General features: G+C 48.0%; 1 protein-coding gene across 19 annotated transcripts in view; it reads right to left on the reverse strand.

Annotated features, from left to right (window-relative positions):
* The window catches only part of KDM5C (lysine demethylase 5C), a 67,123-nt gene that overhangs the window by 30,267 nt on the left and 15,355 nt on the right, over positions 1-21,501 (reverse strand). For 3 of the 19 annotated variants that reach the window (XR_008675619.2, XR_008675618.2, XR_008675616.2), the window contains exons 13-25: positions 13,311-13,430; positions 13,007-13,201; positions 10,124-10,305; positions 9,911-10,035; positions 9,638-9,785; positions 8,919-9,024; positions 7,834-8,192; positions 7,064-7,202; positions 6,379-6,558; positions 6,079-6,216; positions 5,287-5,886; positions 4,921-4,999; positions 4,585-4,784 (exon numbers count right to left, since the gene is read on the reverse strand). Coding sequence is in view for 13 of the 19 variants with exons in the window: in XM_019019315.4 (XP_018874860.3) it covers positions 4,115-4,480; positions 4,585-4,784; positions 4,921-4,999; positions 5,287-5,886; positions 6,079-6,216; positions 6,379-6,558; positions 7,064-7,202; positions 7,834-8,192; positions 8,919-9,024; positions 9,638-9,785; positions 9,911-10,035; positions 10,124-10,305; positions 13,007-13,201; positions 13,311-13,430 (2,937 nt within the window). In the remaining 6 variants the exon portion in view is untranslated. Of the gene's footprint in view, positions 1-2,622; positions 4,481-4,584; positions 4,785-4,920; positions 5,000-5,286; positions 5,887-6,078; positions 6,217-6,378; positions 6,559-7,063; positions 7,203-7,833; positions 8,193-8,918; positions 9,025-9,637; positions 9,786-9,910; positions 10,036-10,123; positions 10,306-13,006; positions 13,202-13,310; positions 13,431-21,501 lie in introns of those variants that run through there. The other 16 variants (XR_008675621.2, XR_008675622.2, XR_008675623.2 and 13 more) reach the window with 8 other exon arrangements.

Consider the following 21,501-nt stretch of genomic DNA (forward strand, 5'->3'; position numbering starts at 1 on the left):
AGGGTGCACATGGCAAGGAACCTGAGAGTGACCCCCAGCCAACAGCCAGCAAGACTGAATATGCCAACAGCCACATGAGTCAGCTTGAAAGCAGATCTTTCCCCAGTCAAGCCTTGAGATGACTGTAGCCCCAGCTCACACCTTGCTGGCTGTGAGACCCTGAAATAGAAACTCAGCTAAGTTGTGTCCAGATTCCTAACCACAGGGACTGTGAGATAAAATGTTGTTTTAAGCCACTGTTTTTGAGGTAATTTGTTATGTAGCAAATATATAACCAATAGAGATAGGCGTGGAGGTTATGTACCTCGGCAATATGAACTTCTAACCTACCAAGGCCACTGTGGCCCTAGCACTGCTGAATTCCCAACCTACCAACAGCAGAGATCAACACTGAGCTCCCACTGTGAACTATTTCCGGATGGCAGGCTGATGATTACTTTGGACCCCTTCTGTCTAGCACAGGCCTTAGGGTCACAGAGATTTGGTGAAAATCCCAGCTCTGCCAGGCTGATATGCTTAGGTGAGGCCTGTTTTCCTAGGGGTCTGTTTCCTGTGTCTGTTGGGGACTTTGTGAAATACCTCACATGGAGCTGAGCACCCAGGTGGAGGTTCACAAGGGGCTGTTCCCCTTCCTTTCATGTGAGTGCCCAGGGGCAAGAACCCTGTTCCTCTGCTTCCTAACCCCTCTTCTCCCATCACAATTTCAGGTCTTCTGGGAAGCATGGTTAGTGTCTGCCCCTTCAAGGACCCACTGACCATGTACCTCAGACCCCAGGCGCCACTCCCAAGGGGTGGTATCCTGTACCACTGGACTCTGCAATGCAAAGGAAACAGAGTCATATGCACAGTGTGGAGCTCCAACTGATGCTCCTACCTCCTTCTAAAACTAGATTGCGGGCCCTTGGCCTGGAAGTGGAGACAGACTGAGGCCTGGGCCTTGCCTTCCCTCCAGAAGCTCCAGAGCTTGGGGGTGGGAGGAGAGACAGACCTATTAACCTTAGTGTGTTTCAGACACCAGGTAAGGCACAGGTGGAGACACTAAGGAGAAGGGGAAGAAGGGTTCAGTTGGGCCTGAAGGGTTTGGGTAAAGTCCTTAATAGAAGTGATGTCTCTTTCCATCCCCTTGTCACCTGCAGATTCAGGAGCCATCCTGAGGGATGTGGCAACATTTGGGAGGACTCGGCAGCTAGGTGATATCTCTATAATAGAAAATGACTTTGAGGTGAGAAGATACCCACTGCTTCCCTGACCTCATTCTCCCCAGCCCCTTATCTGAGGGGGAGGGTGTCCCCTGAGCCAGTCCCCCTCCCTTTCTAGGGGAGTATCTGGGAAAGAGGGCAGATTTGGAAGCAGAGAAAGCTCTCTGGAAGAGGTTAGATTTGATCTGGGTCTTGCAGGATGATGGCCAGGGCCTCTCCTGCAGAGTTCATGGAATGCATGTCTGCTGTGAAGGAGTGTGTGAGGGATGGGACACAGACGTGCCAACGTGGTAAAGGCTGTCTGAAAACTGGTGAAGGATGGGCCTATACCAGGGAGGCCTCCGTCCTGGGCCAAGCAGTTCTCTAACCTGGGAGTTGCTTCAGGTTGTAGGCACCATCTCTTCCTCTCCTGTCTGGACACTTCCTGTGGCTGACTGCCTTGGCAGTGGTAGTTAAGTGCTGAGATTGAGCCCCTTCCTGCCCATCCCAGCTCTCACACTCATCTCTCCTGTCAGCTCCTCCAACCCCCTTTTCATGATCAATTCCAGCCAAAAGGTCAGCCTTTTCCCCTAGACTGAGACCTGGGGTCAAACTGGACCCAACAGGGTTGTCCACGGACTCCTCTCTCTCTCCTTACTTGTATAGCCTAGGGTCCCAACTGGAAGACTAGATGAAGCAGGGCTGAGCCAGACCTTCCCACCAAAGCTGCCAGAAGAGGGCGGGCTTTCTTATTTACCACTAGGTTCCTATCAGCTGCAAATATTGGGAAGGGGGAATGAAACCCATGAACATTCAGATGAGAAAGCAAAATAAGAGTGGCAGTGTGTTAAGCTCCTGGGCTAGGGATCAGGACCCAGCCTTTAGCCTCCTCACAGCCCCTTGAGAGGACGGAAAGCCCTTGAGGCAGGCATGATACGAAGCTGACTGGCTTAGGGCTTCCATGCTCTTGCTTCCTCCTTTGTATCCTCGTATCATGGGCAGACTCCAAACACAGAACACTCAAGACCACAAAGAATGGTTCTTAGCCTTTGGAGGGTCAAGGATCCCTTTATGAATCTGATACAAGCTGGTTAGTCTTCTTGTCAGAAAAACACATGCATGCAAACACCCACAAAAACATGTAAACAATCTGTTGATGGTCCCTGATTTAGTCCAGCACCCTCATCTTAAAGACTTTGGGACTCAGAAGGGAGATCTTTCCAACTACTATGGGACCATTAATGGGCTTGAAACCACTTTGCTAAGTGAAAGAAGCTAGACACAAAGGATCACATATTATACGATTCCATTTATGTAAAATGTCCAGAATAGGCAAATGGGATGAGGGGTAAAGGACGCCTAAGGGATATGGAGTTTCTTTCCACAGTGATGAAAATGTTCTAAAATTTTTTTTTTTCGAATGATGGCTGCACAACTCTGAATATACTAAAAGCTATTTAATTGTATACTTTTAAGTGGGTGACTGTATGGTATGTACATTATATCTCAATAAGCTGTCTTAAAAAAGTGAACTCAGGGGTTGCAAATGACCACACATCTGAGCTTTAGTCCCCATTCATCAGGGGCATAACCTGTGGAGAAAAATCAGGGAATTATGCAGTATATGGGTTAGACAGGAAAACATTCTAGAAAGAACGAGATTCTATGTATAATCTTAAGGGCAATAAAGCATCATGGAAGGTTTTAAGCAGTATATAATCAGATCTACACTTTAGAAACCCCCCAAATCACTGAATTGTACATTTCAAACAAGTGAATTTTATAGTATGTAAATTATATCTCAATAAAGCCATTAACAAAAAAATCCCTTTGGGAGCTTGAGGAGGATAAACTGGAGGGCATCAACTGGGGGAGGCTGTAGTGTAGGAGTTTGGGTGAGGGGGCCCGAGCCCATCTGTTTGGACTTGAGGGAAAGTGGCTTGGGGTTAGAGTCGAGGGAGGATCAGAATGTCTTGCCCAAGGTTAAGAAGCTGGTGGAACTTGATTTCAGAACCCAGAGCTCCCTGGCTTCAGCCCTAGTGCTCCTGCCAGCACTACAGCTGCTCCACTGACTGGTGATGGAAGCACTGTCTTCCCTGTCTAAGAGAAATGCACTTCAGAAACATGTTTCCAAAAAATGTTTCTAAGGGTTTTATTTCTAACAAGAGGAAAATAATAAAATAAAATTAAAATAGGCTTCAGTTGGAACCAAGTTTCTTGTTTTGCTTTTTTTTTCTTTTGAACAAATTAATTACACACCAACAATCTTCTTTTATTACAACATGAACCCAGGAGGAGGAAAGGAGACAGGGGAGGACAGGGAGGGAGGACTGAGGTGGTTGTGAGGACAAGCACCAAAAGCTTTCTTCAGATCACAGGGAGCCCTGTTCAGCTCCCCAGCCAAATTCCTTTAAAATAAAAAACTGTGAGCACGGCTATGTGAAGTTTCCTCCTCCTGGGTGGAACAGTCAGGGGAAGGGAGAGGGAGAAGGGGGTAGGAAGGAAGGAAAAGAGGGGAGGAGAGTGGGGGCAGGGGTTAGTGTAGCATGGCCTGGCCAGGACCAGAACTGGGGAGAGAAGGGAGGAGAGTCCCCCAGTTTGCATATACACTGGCCTTGTCTCTGGAATGGTGATGGCCCAGCCCCAGCCACCCCCCTGCCCACCAGCCCATCCATCTATCTGCCTCAGGTGTCTGGGAATGCTGGTTAGAGGCTACCAGGGAGGGAAGACTCCAGGGGCCGGCCCCCAGGAGCTGAGGTCTGAACAATACCTTGGAGTCAGAATACAAAAGTCAAGGGACTCAGGGGTGGGCGGGTAGCAGGGATGGCCACCTCCCTACCCGCCCACCCCCCAAGAAGCAGGCTTGATGGTCAGAAAGAGGATCCTTGAGGCCGAGGGGGGGTCTCTGTCAGGGTCTGTGCTAGGCTCAGCCACTGTCACAACTGTTGCTGAGGCGGCTGCTGTGGGCAGGGCAGATGCAGCCGGGGAGTCAGAGTGGAGAAAGGGGCCGAGGGGCCTGAAGTGGTCCCTTCCGCCGGTTCCAAGCCATTCTGGTTCTCCTGGGTGCTGGGGCTGCCAGTGGTGGGGATGGGTGCAGGGGGGCCCTCACCCCCAGTCTCCTCCTCCAGCTCTTCCTCCTCCTGGACCTCCTCAGCCTCTGGCCCTGAGCTCCGCACCCTCTTTGGCTCTAGCTCCTCTCGGGCTGGGTCATCGCCCTCCCCACCCCGATCCACCTTCCGCCGCCGCCGCCTCTCCAGGGCCCGGCCCCGAGCCCGACTCCCGTGACGCTCTGCCTTCTCCAGCTGTGATTACAGATAGGCAGAAAGACAGGTTGTGGGCCAGTGGTCAGGCCTGGGCTCCCTACTCGGCCTGACCTCCTGGCCCGGCCCATGACCCCTCTCCTCACCTCCAGAAGTGTGCGGATCCTCTCCAGGTCTGGGGGCTGTCCAGCCTGCAGCAGCTGCCAGATGCTGTGGTTCTCATCCAGGGTCACCTCGAGCAGGTCCCCCTCCATCATGAGCTCCTCCAAGGGGGCCCGGGTTGCCTCAGGCAGTTCCAACACAGGGCCAGTCAACTGTGGCAACAGCGAGGACAGCAGCTCCAGATCTAGGCGGTTGCATGAACAAGCGGCATTAGAGGCTGCCCTTGGTCTTATCCCCACCACTACAACAGAGCTGAGGACTACATGGGTCACTATGGTGATGTGCAGTCAACAGCCTACCCACACCACACCTAGACCTACCTCTCTTACCTGAGCCCTCCTCCGGGGCTACCTTCTCAGGACTGGTCACACTGTCTCCATTCTCCAGTAAGCCCTGGACCTGCGGAGGAGAGCAAGAATAGGTAGGGGCAACTGAAGTGAAGAACCAGGCCCTACTCCTCCTCCGCCAACCCCAAACTTGAGACCCTCCGCCTTCTGGAGGAGGAGGGAAGACACAGGCTGCCAGCAGGGAGCAGAGTCTAGGAATCTGGACAGATGCAGAATGGAGTAGGAAGGCTGGTCCAAAGAAAACTGAAAATTGGAGAACAAGGGGCAGGGCCGAGCCTAAACTGTGGTAGGGGCTAGGAGACAAGAATCTGAGGACAAGAGCTGGGCTGAGTAGCTCACCTTAGGCATATCCTTGCCACTGCCCTCTCTGAGGGGGTCAGAAGCAGGGGCTGCAGGGTAGTTAGGAGGCTCCTCAGGTCTAGGTTCAGCCTGTAGCCGTTGGCGGAGCTCAGCCAGCCGTCCCAAAAGAGCAGTCACATCTTCAGAGGCCAGAGCCTGCCTGGCGCGGCCTTGCCAGCTGATGGCCCTCTCTGTGAGGCACTGCAGGGCCTCGCCCTCGGGCAGCCGCACAGGCAGTCTCTGCAGGGCTACCAGCAGTGCCAGGATGGTCTCCAGGCGCGGGCGCCTTGAGCGCATACACAGTGGACACAGGAATTTGGTGTCCCATTCCCACCAGGCCAGCAGTGGGGATGAGGTGGGATTGGGCCTCGGAGAGCTGAGGAGGCGAGGCACTGACACACACCGCCCATGGAACCAGTCCTGACACAGGTCACACTGCAGAGCTCCCGCCCCAGCCGGCACCTGCCCACACACACAGATAGAGGTTGTAGAGGAGGCCGTGGTCGATGATGCCAGTGGACTGGGCTTGGCCGAATTGGTGCGACGCAGCTGCAGGATACCCTCCTTCTCCTTCTGTTCCCCCTCCTTGAAGGCCACGATCTGCCACACCCAGGACAGGAGCAAAGTGGGTCAGCAGCCTACCCCTTCCCTTCTCTGGGCCCTTCCTTAACACCCCCACTCCCAAACCAGGAGAACTGAGGCTCAGGGGACAAGCGGTCTGCTCATGGCCACCCAGCTCAGACACTCTATCATCACCAAGTCCTTCTCCCCATCTGTGTCTAAGCTCCTTACCACAGAGCCTGGGTCCCTGAGGTCCTGCGCAGACAGCCCCAGCAGCTCTGTGTCAGATTTGTACAACCCCAGCTCCTTCTCCATCCACCGGCTGCGCTTGGTGCTGTCTGAGCCGGCATCTGCACATGGGCAGAGAACCTGGGGCAGGCAGACAAGAGAGGGAATGACTGGGCTTCCCTTACATCCCCCACCTCCTTCCCTCCCTGGTGCCCCTACAAAACCCATGTTATCTCATGAGCCATCTCATAGAAGCCAGGGCAGGCGTTAAGAGACGCTGTAGGTCAAGGTCCCAGGCCTCACCTCCAGCAGCGTGTAGCAAGAATTTTTCTTGAGGAAGGTCTTGGAGGCCTTCTCCCTCCAGGAGTGCGCTGTCAGTACCTGTAGCTCTAGCTGTCTCAGCTCCTCCAGCCCCACAGGTAGGTCCCGGCCCACAGCTACTAGGCCCTCCAAGTCATCCAGGCAGGGGTAGTGGTCACCATTCTAAGGACAAGGGCAAGAGACAGCTCAGTTCAGCTTGCCAATGCTATTGATGCTTACTCTGTGCCTGGCCCTGAGCTGGAAAGATGAACTGGGCTCAGTCTTGAGGGATTAAAAAAATAGGTGTCATCCTAAGGAACAACCACTTGGCTCTCTCCCACAACACCGGCATCTACTGACTGGCTCAGCCCCAAATATCTAGTCAGCCTTCTGTTGTGGTTTGCCTCTTCTCCTCTCCTCCATGACCCTGCCCTGCTCAGTCCCATACCACCTGCTTCCCTGGCCCACCAATCTCATCCTAACCAGTGCCCTCTCTTCCTTCAGGCCAGCCTCACACTCTTCCTCTCACCCTGCTCATCAGGCACATCTTGCCTCCTGACTACATGCCATGCCCCCTTCCTCTCTCCAGCCAACCCAACCCATCCCAGCAACCCAGCACATCCCAGTGTATATGCCATCTCTTCCCAGCTGGACTGAAGGCCTGGGGTGGGAGTGGCAGGGTCCTCACTTGGATCTCATCAACATCAGCAATCCAGGCCCGGGCCTTAGCAAGAGCCTCCTTGAGAGCCTGGATGTTGGGCAGGTGAACGGGGATGTTTTCCGCTTCACGGATTATGGCCTCAAGTGTGGCTGGTGGATGCTTCTGCCTAAAGGTAAGGAAAAAAAGAACACTCAGTCTGATGTGGTCTGCCTGACCAGAAGCCCAGCCTGACCACCAGATATATCTGCAAGGGCCCCTTGGGTGTCTGTTATTCCTGCTGTCACCTGGGCCTACTTGCTTGTATTCCACCTAAGGGTAGCTGCCAGTCCCTGCTTCCCCAAGACTGCATGCACCCAACTTCATCCCTTCTGCCACGGCTCTTGCACCTCTGTTTGTCTGCCAGTCTGCTGGCCTGCTAGCAATGCCTACATATACAACCTGTATTGTGTAATCTGTTGCTGCAGTTTGTCAACTGCCCTGTGTGGGGTCTTTCTACCAACATCTGCCCATCTGCCTGTCACCTGTGCTTCTGGGTATGCGCACATTAGCCTGTAGGGCTAGTCTTCTAGATAATCTCTATCTGTCCATTTCTGCTTCTCCATCAGCCTCTCTTTGCCTTTAAGTATACAGAGTTGTTTTTTAAAGAAACGACAAGATGGACAACGAAAGAGGGGAGAGTCAATACAGTAACACAGGAGCGTGATACCTAAGGCCACCCATGGGCATCCTCTTCTGGGTCTCCACTCAACTTTGATGTTTGGAATAGGGCAGGGAAGGGAAGCAGCAGCTGGACCTACCTGGCCTCCAGGCAGAGGTGGGCTTTCTCCTCCCAGCGTTCAGCAATGGTCAGCAGTTCCTGCAGCTCGGCCTGGGCTTTATCCACAGCAGGGCTAGGGGCTACACTGGCACCCGCGACCAACAGTCCTCGCATGACAGCCAAGGTGCCCCTTCGGGCTGAGGGGGCCAGTGTGCGTTTCACCTCATCCAGCCATCGCGCCTGTTCCACCTGCCGCTGGAGCTGCTGGGCCTCAGGCACCTCCACCCCCAGCTGCCGCCCCCTCTCCAACAGGGACTGCAGTAGCCCTGGACTGGAGGGCAGTGAGGCCAGGGCCTCACGAGCCTCAGCCTGGTAGGCCTCCACCTGTTCCAGAACACCCTACCAGGACACAGGATGAAGAACAAACTCCTCAGCTGGGCCCACTGAGGGGTTCCACCACCAGATGGAACCTTGTCCCACCTACCTTCTTACCCTCCAAGCTTTTGGGGCAAAGGAGCCTAACATGGGCTGAGCTCTCCTTCTCCAAGCCCTAAGACAGCTGGGATTCCTAACACTGACTGCTCATTAGAATGCCCTGGGGAATTTAAGAATGCAGATTCCTGGGCCCCACCCTGAGAGATTCTTAATTAACTAATAATTATTAATCTATGCTTTATTTAACTTTTCAGAGGGCTCTGTTCTCAGGGCACCAAGAGACCTCCCTGCCCTAAAAATTGCTATCATTAGTCCTCACATAAACCCTTGTGCTCACCCCCCTGGGGTCTGTTGCCCTCTCCATCTCACTACTCCTCCACCTTCATGAATTTCCCTCTACTTTCCAAGCCCAACAAGCACCCCTGTTACCTCCTTCTCCTCTACCCCTCCTCCAGGAAACCTTACCTGGACTCTGTATCCTATACCCATACCCTTGCCACCTGACCCTCAAGGCCCATTTCTAACAGACAAGTCACTAGACCCTTGCCTCACCCCTCCCACCTGTTCTTTTCTCACACGTGTGTCCTGTCTTGCCTGAACACTTTAAGCTTTTGAAAGGAGACAAGCATGGCCTGCTGCTCAGGTCCCCTGGTCCCCTTGATCCCTCATCAGCACTCCAAGCGTCCTCACCTTGACATCCCCAATCTGGTGCATGGCACAAGGCAGGTTGTTCATCTGGTCCAGAAAGGCCCGGAGCTCAGTCAGGGTCATCTGTAGACCAGCCATCCTGTGGGGGCTATGAAGTATCACATGTGAGGTTTCAGGTCCAAACCCAGTGCCCTCCCTCCATGTCTATGCTAAGACTGAACACCTTTCCTCACTACACCTGTCCACCTTGATCTCGCATATTTCACATTTGCCCCAATTGCCCAGGTTAGAGGGAAGGTTTTAAATTATAGAGCATGTTCATATTATGAGGGGAAAGAATTAGAAACTAATGGGTTGTAATAAGAGCTACACTTTGCAATCCATCCGCTACTGTGAACTCTAAAGCTGTGTTAGCAGGGATCAGGTCTATACATCTTTGTCCTGTTCTTACCCGTAAGCCTCCCGCAACTCTTCCCTGCCCACAAAACCCCTCAGCCTCTCTCTCAGGCCACTTCCAGGTACTGATAAAAAATAAACACTTCTAGCTTTTTTATCACGGAGGCTCTCCTCTCCTTTTTAGGTGGCCTGGTCTCCTTGTCCTCCCCAACACCTTCCAGGCCATCTCACACTCTTGTGCCTGGCAGCTTCCTGCTGATGTCCATTCTGCCAAATGGTATTCACAGTCCACCCCTTGCAGCACTTTTCCTCGGTGCTGGATCCTCAGCACCTTATGTGTGCCCTAACTCCTCATGCTGTCATACCCAGCTTCCTGGCCGCTGACCAGTCCCAGAGCTCGGGACACGCAAGCCTCTGCCTCACTCAGGCAGTTCTTTAGTTGCTGCAGCAGCTCACTATTAGGAAACCTCCGCTCACGGGCTTCAGACTCTAGTGCCCTCAGTTCTTCAAGGCCTGGAAGAAAAATGAGGGCAGCAAAGAGTAGGCAGTATTGAATAGAGGCAGAGGAAGGGGGTCAGAGTACAGAAGAAAGGGAATAGAACTTGCCTGTGGAGTCCCTCCATCCCCCCATCACTCACTGCGCTTCCGCCCATCCTCCACCTCCAGGGCCACTCGCACTTTGTTGGCCCAGGTGTCAAAGGACTCAGCCCGAACCTTCAGCTTATGCAGCATGGCAGGAAGCTCATCCAAGGTATACCGATACCTGGAGGAAGAGGGCAGGCAAGAGCATGTCTGGCCCAGCTCTCCATCCTCCTTCTTGCCCCACTTCCTCCAGAAAGGCCCATGCTCACCGCAGGTACTGCCGGCTACTGGAGCACTTGCAGAGATCATTGATGTGGGAAAGGCAGACAAGGCCGTCTGGGCAGTCGTAGCAGGCCAGGGCTGACAGGAAACACGTAGTCTTGCACTTGATACACTGGCGCTCATCATCTGGGAGCAGCTCGAAAGCCTCTCGCTCAGCCTCTGTGATACCCTAAGGGCATTTAACCCATGCGTTATATATAACCAGAACCAGGTAGCAAAATCCTCCATCTCAGCCATCACCGACCCCTACTTTAGATTCAAATCTATGCTGAGGGTCATGGGGTTTAAGAGGCCAAACCCCAGGGAGCATACCTGCCCTTTGTAAAGTCTAGACTCTCAAAGCTTGGGGAATCAGATAAACCAGGGCAAGATCAGTGTGCACTGAGTCAGATAATTTTATAGAGGAAGAAAAATCAGGCCGGGCGCGGTGGCTCACGCCTGTAATCCCAGCACTTTGGGAGGCCGAGGCGGGCGGATCACGAGGTCAGGAGATCGAGACCATCCTGGCTAACATGGTGAAACCCCGTCTCTAGTAAAAATACAAAAAATTAACCGGGCGTAGTGGCGGGCGCCTGTAGTCCCAGCTACTCGGGAGGCTGAGGCAGGAGAATGGCGTGAACCCGGGAGGCGGAGCTTGCAGTGAGCTGAGATTGCGCCACTGCACTCCAGCCTGGGCGACAGAGCCAGACTCCGTCTCAAAAAAAAAAAAAAAAAAAGAAAAATCAGGTAAGATCCAGATCAGCAGAAAGGGCCTTGTGGGTGAGAAGTGAGGAAAGTGGTGGACCAAGATACCAGAGAGGTGGCAATGAGTGCAAGTGGCCAAGGGACAGGCCTGGCTAGTTATGTGTACTGGGGAACAATATCAGCTTCCAGTTACTCAGAGCCCACTGTGTTCCAGGCACCACGCTAGCCACTTAGTAGGCAGGAGATACTTGTGCACATATATAACTTAGAGAAATTCAACCGTATGTGCTTGTGTTCAAGGTTTAAAGAGATATAATAATTTTCTCCCAACAATATGGTTTCCAAACCTAATCCAATGACTTCATCTGTTGCTCAGATAAAGAAAAAGCAATCCATTTCAAAAATGAAGGAAAAGCTGGCTATATTGGAGTAATCGAGAGACAACCCAGTGTGTATATCTAATGGGCAATTTCAGGGATTTTAATGGGAAATGTCGACTCTTAACAGTTTTTGTCTTACATACCAACTTTAACACCTAATCTCTGCATAAGTTATGAGCCCAAATCCCACTCTTCCACTTATATGCTGTGTGATCATGAGTAAATCATCTAACGTCTCTGGGTCTGTTTCATTATCTAGTAAGATGGAGATAAACAGTATCATCCTTGTTGGGTTGTTATGAGGATTAACAAAAATAAAGCAGCTATGGAATCAGACAAGTATCTCAGCACTCAGATTCAGTGTTCATCAAATATTTACTGTTATTAGCTCTAATTTTCAGATAAGAATATATATTCCACAGGCCTATCTCATTTTACTAAGGCAGAAACTAAGTCTCAGGGTCAGTAACTTGCCAAACTGAGTTAATTTTGACTCTAAAGCCAGAGAATATTCTAAGGATGAAGTCTCTAGGGTTTTTTTGGACTACAGACTCTTGAGAATTGGATGTAAACTATAAGTCCTCTTCCCAGAAACATACTTAAATACACATACAATCTCTTACAGGATTCCAAGACTATGGTGTCCAGAATGCTTCTCTGAGGTAAGGGCCAAGTGTGAAGAATTCTGAATGTCAAGATGAGAAGGTCTATTCTCCCCACCTTGCTTTGGCTCCTTCCCACAGCTTGGCACAGCCACACGGCCATCATTTAATAACAGTACTGAACAGAGTGAGAAAATGATGCCTGGAAAAGCCCAGGGACTCAACAACTTACACCACGACTGAGAGGCCCCAGACTTCCAACACTACTGTAGCTATAGTTCTCCCTATAGCCCACACTCACAGGAAAGCTATAAATGAGCTTTAAAATAAGAAAGTATTACCCTAAATAGGCAGCAAGGGATCCCACAGAACCAGCACTCCTTTGTAATCTTATGAAAGACTCTCACAAAGTCAATTCCCTAACTCGGCAAGTGTGAAATTTGAAGATGATGGCTGAAACTACACGAGTGGACTTTAGAGCTCTGTAGCAGCTTCCAGTCAGCTACACACACAACTGACACAAGCTTACAAGAAATCAATTAAAGCAGGACAACCTTCAGCTTGGTAATATTATTGCCCTAGCTGGAGTTAATGAACCATCTGCATGTAATAAAATGGCAATTCCTGAGAAACATTCCAAATTTCAATCAGTTTCTTCATGTATTAACATTACCAATAATAGCAGCTGCAACATTGCAAAGGCAATGTTAGAGAGATGGCTTTCATATAAATCACCTTACTCTAACCTTACATCTTGCAAGTTAGGTATTTATTTCCATTTTAGAGTAGGAAAGTGACATATGAAAGATCAAGTAACTTGATACAGTCACCTAGATAATCAGCAGTGAGGTTTCATATGCCAGTCTATTTTGCTGGGTCATGTAAATAATGATAAATAGCTGCTATACCAGTACCTGCCATGGGTCAGTCACTAAGCAAACATCTTTAATACAATCAACTATCCAAAAAGATAAGCATTATCATAATCCCATTTTTCAGAGGGGAAAACTGACAATGAAGTAAATCGACTTAAGCAAGGTTGCTGGTAAAGGGTATAGCAGAGAATGGTATGTGGTTTTCAATCGAGATGCATCTAGTTCTTTTCACTATATGCCAAGAGTAGAGGCTACATCTTCTTGGTGCTGCCTCTGCCTCCCCGAACTTCCACCAGAATAGGGTGCTTGATCTGGGGTACTCTCCCCACCTTCTCCAGCAGGGCCTTTCGTAGACGCCGCTCTTCTTGCACCATGATGAACATCTCCTTATGCACAGCTGCCGCCAGGTTCAGGTCTAGCTTCTCTGGGCAGGCAGCCATCTTGCAGATAAGCTCCTCATGGGAGAAGACGCAGTATCTCCGGAGCCGGCGGTAGTGCTCAATGCACTGGCGCCCAGCAGGCAACTGTGGGCAGGTTCAAGGTTGAGTGTGGCCAAGTCTGGAGGCCATGATGCCCCAGCTTCTCTACAACCCTCCTGCTTCTCCCCACCATCCCACCACATTCTAGACTCACCCAGTCAGCAGTGCAAAAGTTGACAGCCTCGGCAAAGTTGTAGCCTTGGTTGAAGCCGCTGTGGTAAGCACGGGGGAAGGTAATGACAAATTCTCCTGCACACTGGTTTGTGCGGACAACCTGAAGAACACAAAAGGCCATGGCTGTTGAGATAGAAATTTTCCTGTATACAGACCTGACTTAAGTGCAAGGTCATTAAGGAGACAAAGAAAAGCCTCAGGGAACACAGTCTGACAACAGAATCCCAGACTCTCCAACTCTGAAAGGAAGGACCACTGGTCTCTGCTCTCAAGGTTTTGATGTGTGTTGAGATGACAGGAAGATTTGAGATTAAAAAATATATCTGTCAAAATATTCCAACTTCCTTAGTAATTTTTGCAAAAATTATAAATATCACTTTTAATCAAGCTGGACAAGCTTTTTTAGTCATTTACTTTCATCAGTTATATATGCAGTTTCTAGAGTCAAATGGCTCTATAAAGATCTGTTATAAAATCAGCCAGCCTTGCCATTCTCCCTTCCCCACAGCCAATCACTTCCACCTCTTCTGATTATTTTGGCGTTGATTATAACTACCTTAAATAACATGCTTCTAGACTATGTTAAAAACAGCCTCCTGTTTCTCAATTTGCTTAGTTTTTTATGCATATATCCCTAACTTTCTGACCAATATTTAAATCTCTTTTCCTATCAATTTTCATCTTTCTGTAGCAGTCTCATGCAACCTTCTGATCTGTCCCAATCTGGACCAGCTGTCCTCCCTGGATCATCACTCTCTTGTGACAGATCTCCTATTTCCTAGATCCCATGTCTTCCTCTTTCTTGGTTTATTCCTTTGCTATGCTTAAGAACATCCTCCAACAGTTTCCTGAGAAATGGTGTGAAGAACCTACTTTTCTTTTTTTAAAGAAAGTCTCTATTCTTACTCTCACACTTGACTGTATATAGAATTCTAAGATGAAAATCCTTTTTTTTTTTTTTTTTTGAGACGGAGTCTCGCTCTGTCGCCCAGGCTGGAGTGCAGTGGCATGATCTCGGCTCACTGCAAGGTCCGCCTCCCGGGTTCACGCCATTCTCCTGCCTCAGCCTCTCCAAATAGCTGGGACTACAGGCGCCTGCCACCACGCCCGGCTAATTTTTTGTATTTTTAGTAGAGATGGGGTTTCACCGTGGTCTCGATCTCCTGACCTCGTGATCCGCCCGCCTCGGCCTCCCAAAGTGCTGGGATTACAAGTGTGAGCCACCGCGCCCAGCGAAAATCCTTTTTTTAAAAACTCCCATACTTGTTGACTCAGAAAATAATTTTAAAGGCACACTGCTCTGATCTTCTAGTGTTACTGTTGAAAAGTTCGAAGCCATTCTGATTTCTAATGCTTGATAAGCATTTGAAACCTGTTTCTCTCTCTCTCGAGCTTATAGGATTCTTCTGGTCTCAGTGTTTCACATGGAAATTTACAGGATATATCTTGGTATGAATTTCTTTTCACTCATGTACTGGGTAGGCCCATTGACTCTGGAAAATCGGTTCTCCAGTTCAGGGAAATTTTCTTGAGTGATTTCATTAATGATTTCATCCTCTCAGTTTTCATCTATTTTCTTTTCATAACTCCTATTTGAATATTGAACCTCATAGAAAAATTCCCTAATTTTTTCTACCCTTTTCCATCTTTTTACTCTACTTTTTGGGAGATTTCCTCAACTATTCATCTTTCAAAAGTGGAAAACATACACTTTTTACATTTTTCACTTTTGCTATCATAACTTTATTTGCGGTATGCTATTTTTTAAACAGTATTCTGGTCTTCATTCATTTTTACAGTATATGCTTTTCTTCTGAAGTTTATTTCTCCCTGCCTAGCCTCTGTATCTCCAAGTTGCTTCTGTTTTTTGGGGGGTTTATTTTTTAGGGTTTCCTCAGTTTTTTTTTTTTTTTTTGACGCAGAGTCTCACTTTGTCACCCAGGCTACAGTGCCGTGGTGCAATTTCGGCTCACTGCAACCTCCGCCTCCTGGGTTCAAGTGATTCTCCTGCCTCAGCCTTCCAAGCAGCTGGGATTACAGGCACACGCCACTACGCCGTATTTTTAGTAGAGACGGGGTTTTGTCATGTTGTCCAGGCTGGTCTCAAACTCCTGACCTCAGGTGATCCACCCACCTTGGCTGGGATTACAGGCGTGAGCCACTGCACCGCACTGGCCTCTCAGTTGTTAATCTGTGGCTGCCTGCTTATATTTAAGAGGAAGAGATTAAAAAGCTGAATGGAAGCTCTGAGTACACAGATGAAGCTTGTCAACTGTGAGCTTCACTGTAGGGTGATCTAGCTAAGCCATTTAGTTTGGGAAACTCCAGGTCTTTCCTTGCAGGCCAGTCAGACTCCCCAAAGAAAATCCTTTTTTTTTTTTTTTTTTTTGCCTGTAGGAAAAAAGGCCTGGCAGCCAGTGTTCTAACAGCCAAGTGGAGAATGATGGCTGGGAACCTCAGCATCCAGTATGATAAATCCTAATTACATTCCCTATAACTCCACCTTCAATTGTACCTAGGAGACCTTAAACCAGAGACTCTGTTTTAACCTCTTCAGAAATAAATCTTCAGTCTTTTACTAGAGCGACTAGACATTTCTAGCTGCCCAGCATGGGAGGATATCTCACAGCTTTTTTTTTTGAGACGGAGTCTCGCTCTGTCGCCCAGGCTGGAGTGCAGTGGTGTGATCTCGGCTCATTGTAAGCTCCACCTCACGGGTTCATGCCATTCTCCTGCCTCAGCCTCCCGAGTAGCTGGGACTACAGGCATCCGCCACCATGCCCGGCTAATTTTTTGTATTTTTAGTAGAGACGGGGTTTCACTGTGTTAGCCAGGATGGTCTCAATCTCCTGATCTCATGATCCACCCGCCTCGGCCTCCCAAAGTGCTGGGATTACAGGCGTGAGCCATTGCACCCGGCCCTCACAGCTTCTTATATAGACATGAACCAATCCTTATTTTCACCCCATCCATCTTTACCCCTAGAATGCCTGGTGCCACTGATAACAAATCTTTGGGGGATTCTGAGGTATGAATCGGGTTGGTTCTCAAGATGTCCTCAGTATTGGCTTATGTTTCAGTTTTCTCATCTATCTGTTTTCTAGTTTCAAGAGTTTTATCATTGTCTCCTCTCTCGTATTCTCCATCTCTGTAATTTTTTTCACCTTAAAAAATCCCTTTATGTAATTTTTGTGGAGTTTCAGTACAGAATGGAAGTAGCCATGTGTATGCTTAATCTGTCATCTTTACTGAGAAGTCTCACAAAGCTTTTTAAGATAAACATTCAATTTTGGTGAAGACACAGTGAAGTAGGTACAGTGCCGGTAAGGGAATCAATACATTCTACTCTCTGGAAAACAAATTTGCTAATGTATATCAAGAACCCTTCAACCCAATGATTCCTCTGCCAGGAGTCTAAATTAATTTGGGGAGAATTAACATCCTAACAATATCAAATCTTCCCATTCATAAACATATCTCCACATTTATTTGGACCATGCATCAGCTCCCACCTCCATCATATTTTCTTCTCAAATCTATCTCTACTTAGAGGCAACATCAGCATTTCTTTCTTACCTGTATTATTGCACTGGCCTCAATTACTAACTGCCAGAACTATCTTCCAAAAATAGCAAATTTGACCATGTAATGCCTCAGCTGAGAGCCCCTCACTGGAATCCCCATGCCTACATGATTAAGCCACAGCTGTGACAGGTAAACTCTTACTCTTCTTTCAGGGATCACTGTTCCTACAAAACCTTTCCTGATAACCCCCGCTTCCTAAATGACCTAGTTTGTTGCTCTTTTGCAGCGCCTTTAATGCTTTATTCCACTTATTTACTCCTCTGTCCAGCACTCAGCTATGCATACACGAACGCAGGCACTGGGTTATTTGCCTTCTGAGTGTTGACCAGAGAGGCCTTGCACCAAGAATGAGCTCTAGCAACATTCACTGAATGATCTAGTCCCAGGCTTAATTTTATTTATTATTAATTAATTAGAAGGGGTCTTACTATGCCAGCCTTAATTTTATCGACAAGAAAACTAAGTCTCAGATAAGCCTCAGGTAGCAGAGCCAGGAGTAGAACTTGATGCTCATAACTCTGTCTCACCCTGCACCCTGATGCTGGCAATGTCACTTTACTATTTCCTATGTGGTTATTTAGAAAAGTTCTCCTCACGTTCTGCAGCTGTTAAAAATGACAACTGTGAATAGCCAAAAAGTAAAAACAACTCAAAAGGTTCATCAACTGGTGTATATTACTGGGCCATCAAAGGAATAAAGTTCTGATACATGCTGCAATGTGGATGAACCCCAAAAACATGCTGAGAGAAGAAACAAATGACCACATATTATTCCATTTTTATGAACTGTCCAGAAAAGACAAATCTATAGACAGAAAACAGATGAATGGTTGACTGGGACTAGGGGCTGGAAAGGGGAGTGACTGTAAATGGGTATAAGGGATCTTTTTGGGGTGGTAGAAATGTTCTACAACTGGATTGTAGAGATGGTAGCACAACTCCATAAATTTACTGGATTGTGTACTTAAAATGGGTGAATTTTACGGTATGTAGCAAATCATACCGCAATAAAACTTTAAAAAATGGTTATAATTCATATAGTAACAAAGCGAAAATCATTCCAGACCAGTGCTGTCCAAGAGAAATATGCTAGGTACATAGGTACTTTTAAATTCTTTTGCTGGGCATGGTGTCTCACGCTTATAATCTCAGCAGTTTGAGAGACCGAGGCGGGCAGATCACTTGAAGTCAGGAGTTCAAGATCAGCCTGGCCAACATGGTACAACCCCATCTCTACTAAAAATACAAAAATTAGCTGGATGTGGTGGCGCACGCCTGTAATCTCAGCTACTCGGGAGGCTAAGGCGGAAGAATCACTTGAACCCAGGAGATGGAGGTTGCAGTGAGCCGAGATCGCACCACTGCACTCCACCCAAGGCAACAGAGCAAGATTCCTTCTCAAAAAAAAAAAAAAAAAAAATCAAGCACAGTGGCTCATGCCTGTAATCCCAGCACTTTGGGAGGCCGAGGCAGGAGGATCACCTGAGGTCAGGAGTTCGAGACCAGCCTGGCCAACATGGTGAAACCCCATCTCTACTAAAAATACACAAAAATTAGCCAGGCACAGTGGCTCATGCCTGTAGTCCCAGCTACTTGGGAGGCCGAGACAGGAGAATCGCTTGAACTTGGGAGGCGGAGGTTGCAGTGAGCCGAGATCACGTCACTGCACTCCAGCCTGGGCAACAAGAGTGAGACTCCTTCTCCAAAAAAAAAAAAATCTTTAGTAGCCACATTAAAAAGGCAAAAAGAAACAGGTAAAATTAAGTTAAATATATTTTATTTAACTTAACATATCCACAATATTATCATTTCTATGTGTAATTGGCACACGAAAGTATTAAGTGAGATACTTTGCATTCTTTGTTTCGTACTAAGTCTTGAAAGCCAACATGCATTTTATACTTTTGGCACATTTCAGTGAGGACTAGCCACACTTCAAGTGCTCAATAGCCACATGTAGCTAGCGGCTACCAAATTGGACAGTGCAGTTCTAGACCAATAAACTTACCAAATTGATTATAAAAACCATACACTAATTATTGCTATGTCAAATTTTACATAGAAAAATAACAGATGGAAACATAACAACGCTTAGATGTTTACAGTGGAGAGAATAGGGGCGAACTTTCTGTTTTCCATTTTCTGGAAAGAGGGCATGTTTATTTTATCATGAAAATAGGCCCGGGCACGGTGGCTCACGCCTGCAATCCTAGCACTTTGGGAGGCCAAGGCGGGTGGATCACCTGAGGTCAGGAGTTCGAGACCATCCTGGCCAACATGGTGAAACCCCGTCTCTACTAAAAATACAAAAATTAGCTGGGCGTGGTGGCGGGCAACTGTAATCCCACCTACTCAGGAGGCTGAGGCCGGGTAATCACTTGAACTCGGGAGGAGAAGGTTGCAGTGAGCTGAGATCGTGAGCCGAGATTGTGCCACTGCACTCCAGCCTCCAGCCTGGGTGACAGAGCGAGACTCTGTCTCAAAAAAAAAAAAAGAAAAGAAAATAATACTTACATTACATATCTATAAAAAGAAATGGCCTTCTCCCACCAAAGGGGAAGGTGGGGTGATGGGGGCAGGAAGCTAAAGATACCTCTGGGGGAGCTCCAGCTGGCAAAACTGCAGTCTGCCAGCATGAGAACATAAAAATCACAGATACTTGAATTAAGGGGATACTGCCAAGTCCAAAGGGCCTGGAAATGCTGCGAACTACCTACAGGAAGGGCAGGGCAGACAGAGGGCTGGGTGGTAAAGTAGCAGCTGGCCAGAGAAGATGATGAGCCACGAGCAGGAGAAATGCTGTGGAGGTGTAAGCAAAAAGCACGTATTTTGGATTCTGTGATAAAGTTTTTTAAAAAGAGGTAAGGATTAAACAGCTCCATGACCTTCTGCATATGTATATATACATATATATACACACACACATAAATATACACATACATATATATATATATATACACACACACATATATATATGCCTCTTAGCTACCCAAATCCTTCAGAGAATCCTTTTTTTTTTTTTTTTTTTTTGAGATGGAGTCTCCCCACCTGTTGCCCAGGCTGGAATGCAATGGCACGATCTCGGCTCACCGCAACCTCCGCCTCCTGGGTTCAAGTGATTCTCCCGCCTCAGCCTCCCCAGTAGCTGAGACTACAGGCATGTGCCACCACGCCCGGCTAATTCTGTATTTTTATTGGAGACGAGGTTTCACCATGTTGGCCAGGCTGGTCTCGAACTCCTGACCTCAGGTGATCCGGCCGCCTCAGCCTCCCAAAGTGCTGGGATTACAGGCATGAGCCACCACGCCCGGCTTTTTTTTTTTTTTTTTTTTTTGAGACAGGGTCTCGCTATGTTGCCCAGGCTGGAGTGCAGTGGTACAATCTCGGCTCACTGCAACCTCTGCCTCCTGGGTTCAAGCGATTCTCTTGCCTCCTGATCCTGAGTAGCTGGGATTACAGGCGTGCGCCACCATACCTGGCTAATTTTTGTATTTTTAGTAGAGACTGGGGTTTCACCGTGTCGGCCAAGCTGGTTTTGAACTCCTGACCTCAAGTGATCTGACTGCCCTGGCCTCCCAAAGTGCTGGGATTACAGGCGTGAGCCACCGTGCCTGGCCAAGGGAATCCTCTTTTACAGTTTTCCATGGCATTATAGACAAGGACTGATGCTGTGCTATGGGTCAGGAAGAGAGAAGTCTAAGGAAAGTCAGACCCCATGTCTACTTGTGAAGCAGCAGAACTCAAGCCCTTGATCATCATCCTTAAATGGGGTGAGGTAGAGAGAGAAAAGGATAACTCCCTGAGTGGAGGAAGATTGCCTGAACTGTTATAGGACACCTCCTTTTGTCCAATTCCCTAGATATCCCAAGTCCTTGGTTAAATATCACTAAATTTTATAATAAAAAAATATTACTCATGGGGCATATAGTATACCAAAACAAGGAGAAGGCAAAAAGAAATGCAGGTGAGAACCACTGACCTAGTCCAAAGCCCTACTGTACAGATATCTAGGAATATCTGAAGGAGACACTAATTCAGTATTTATTGACTATCTCATACATTAGAGTAAGTGGTAATGTGTCCAAGGCCAAAGAGCGTGGAAGGGTGTAGGGAAGAGTAGCAGCCCCGGATAATACTTAAAGCAGAGATAGAGGATCTACTAATTCCTGTTCTTACAGGACTAGTGACCAGGCTGTTTTAAGATCCACACCAGAAAACTGGCTGATGCTAATCAATGGTAGAAATTCCCAGGAATATAAAGTCTCTCACAGGTAAGCCATGTTGTATACCCAGCAAAATGTTTTAAAGGGTAAGAAAGAAGTACACAGAGGATAGACCAGAACTCTGGGTTCAACTTTTGACCTGTTAAATAAAAAGACCTATCCATTGCTCTGAGAAGGGTAAGAGTATACAAAGTATGGCAGAGGCTGCTAGTTGTACCTTGATATTCATTCTTGTCTTCTGTCATAACAACATGACCTCCAGTTTTAAGTGGTACTTGACCATCCAAAATAAGAATTACATTTCCCAGTTTTCCCTGCAGCTAGATGTGGTCATATGACCAAGTTTTTACTAACAGAAGATGA

This window comes from Gorilla gorilla, chromosome X (genome assembly GCF_029281585.2).
Source record: "Gorilla gorilla gorilla isolate KB3781 chromosome X, NHGRI_mGorGor1-v2.1_pri, whole genome shotgun sequence".
In the NCBI taxonomy this organism is placed as follows: Eukaryota; Metazoa; Chordata; class Mammalia; order Primates; family Hominidae; genus Gorilla; species Gorilla gorilla.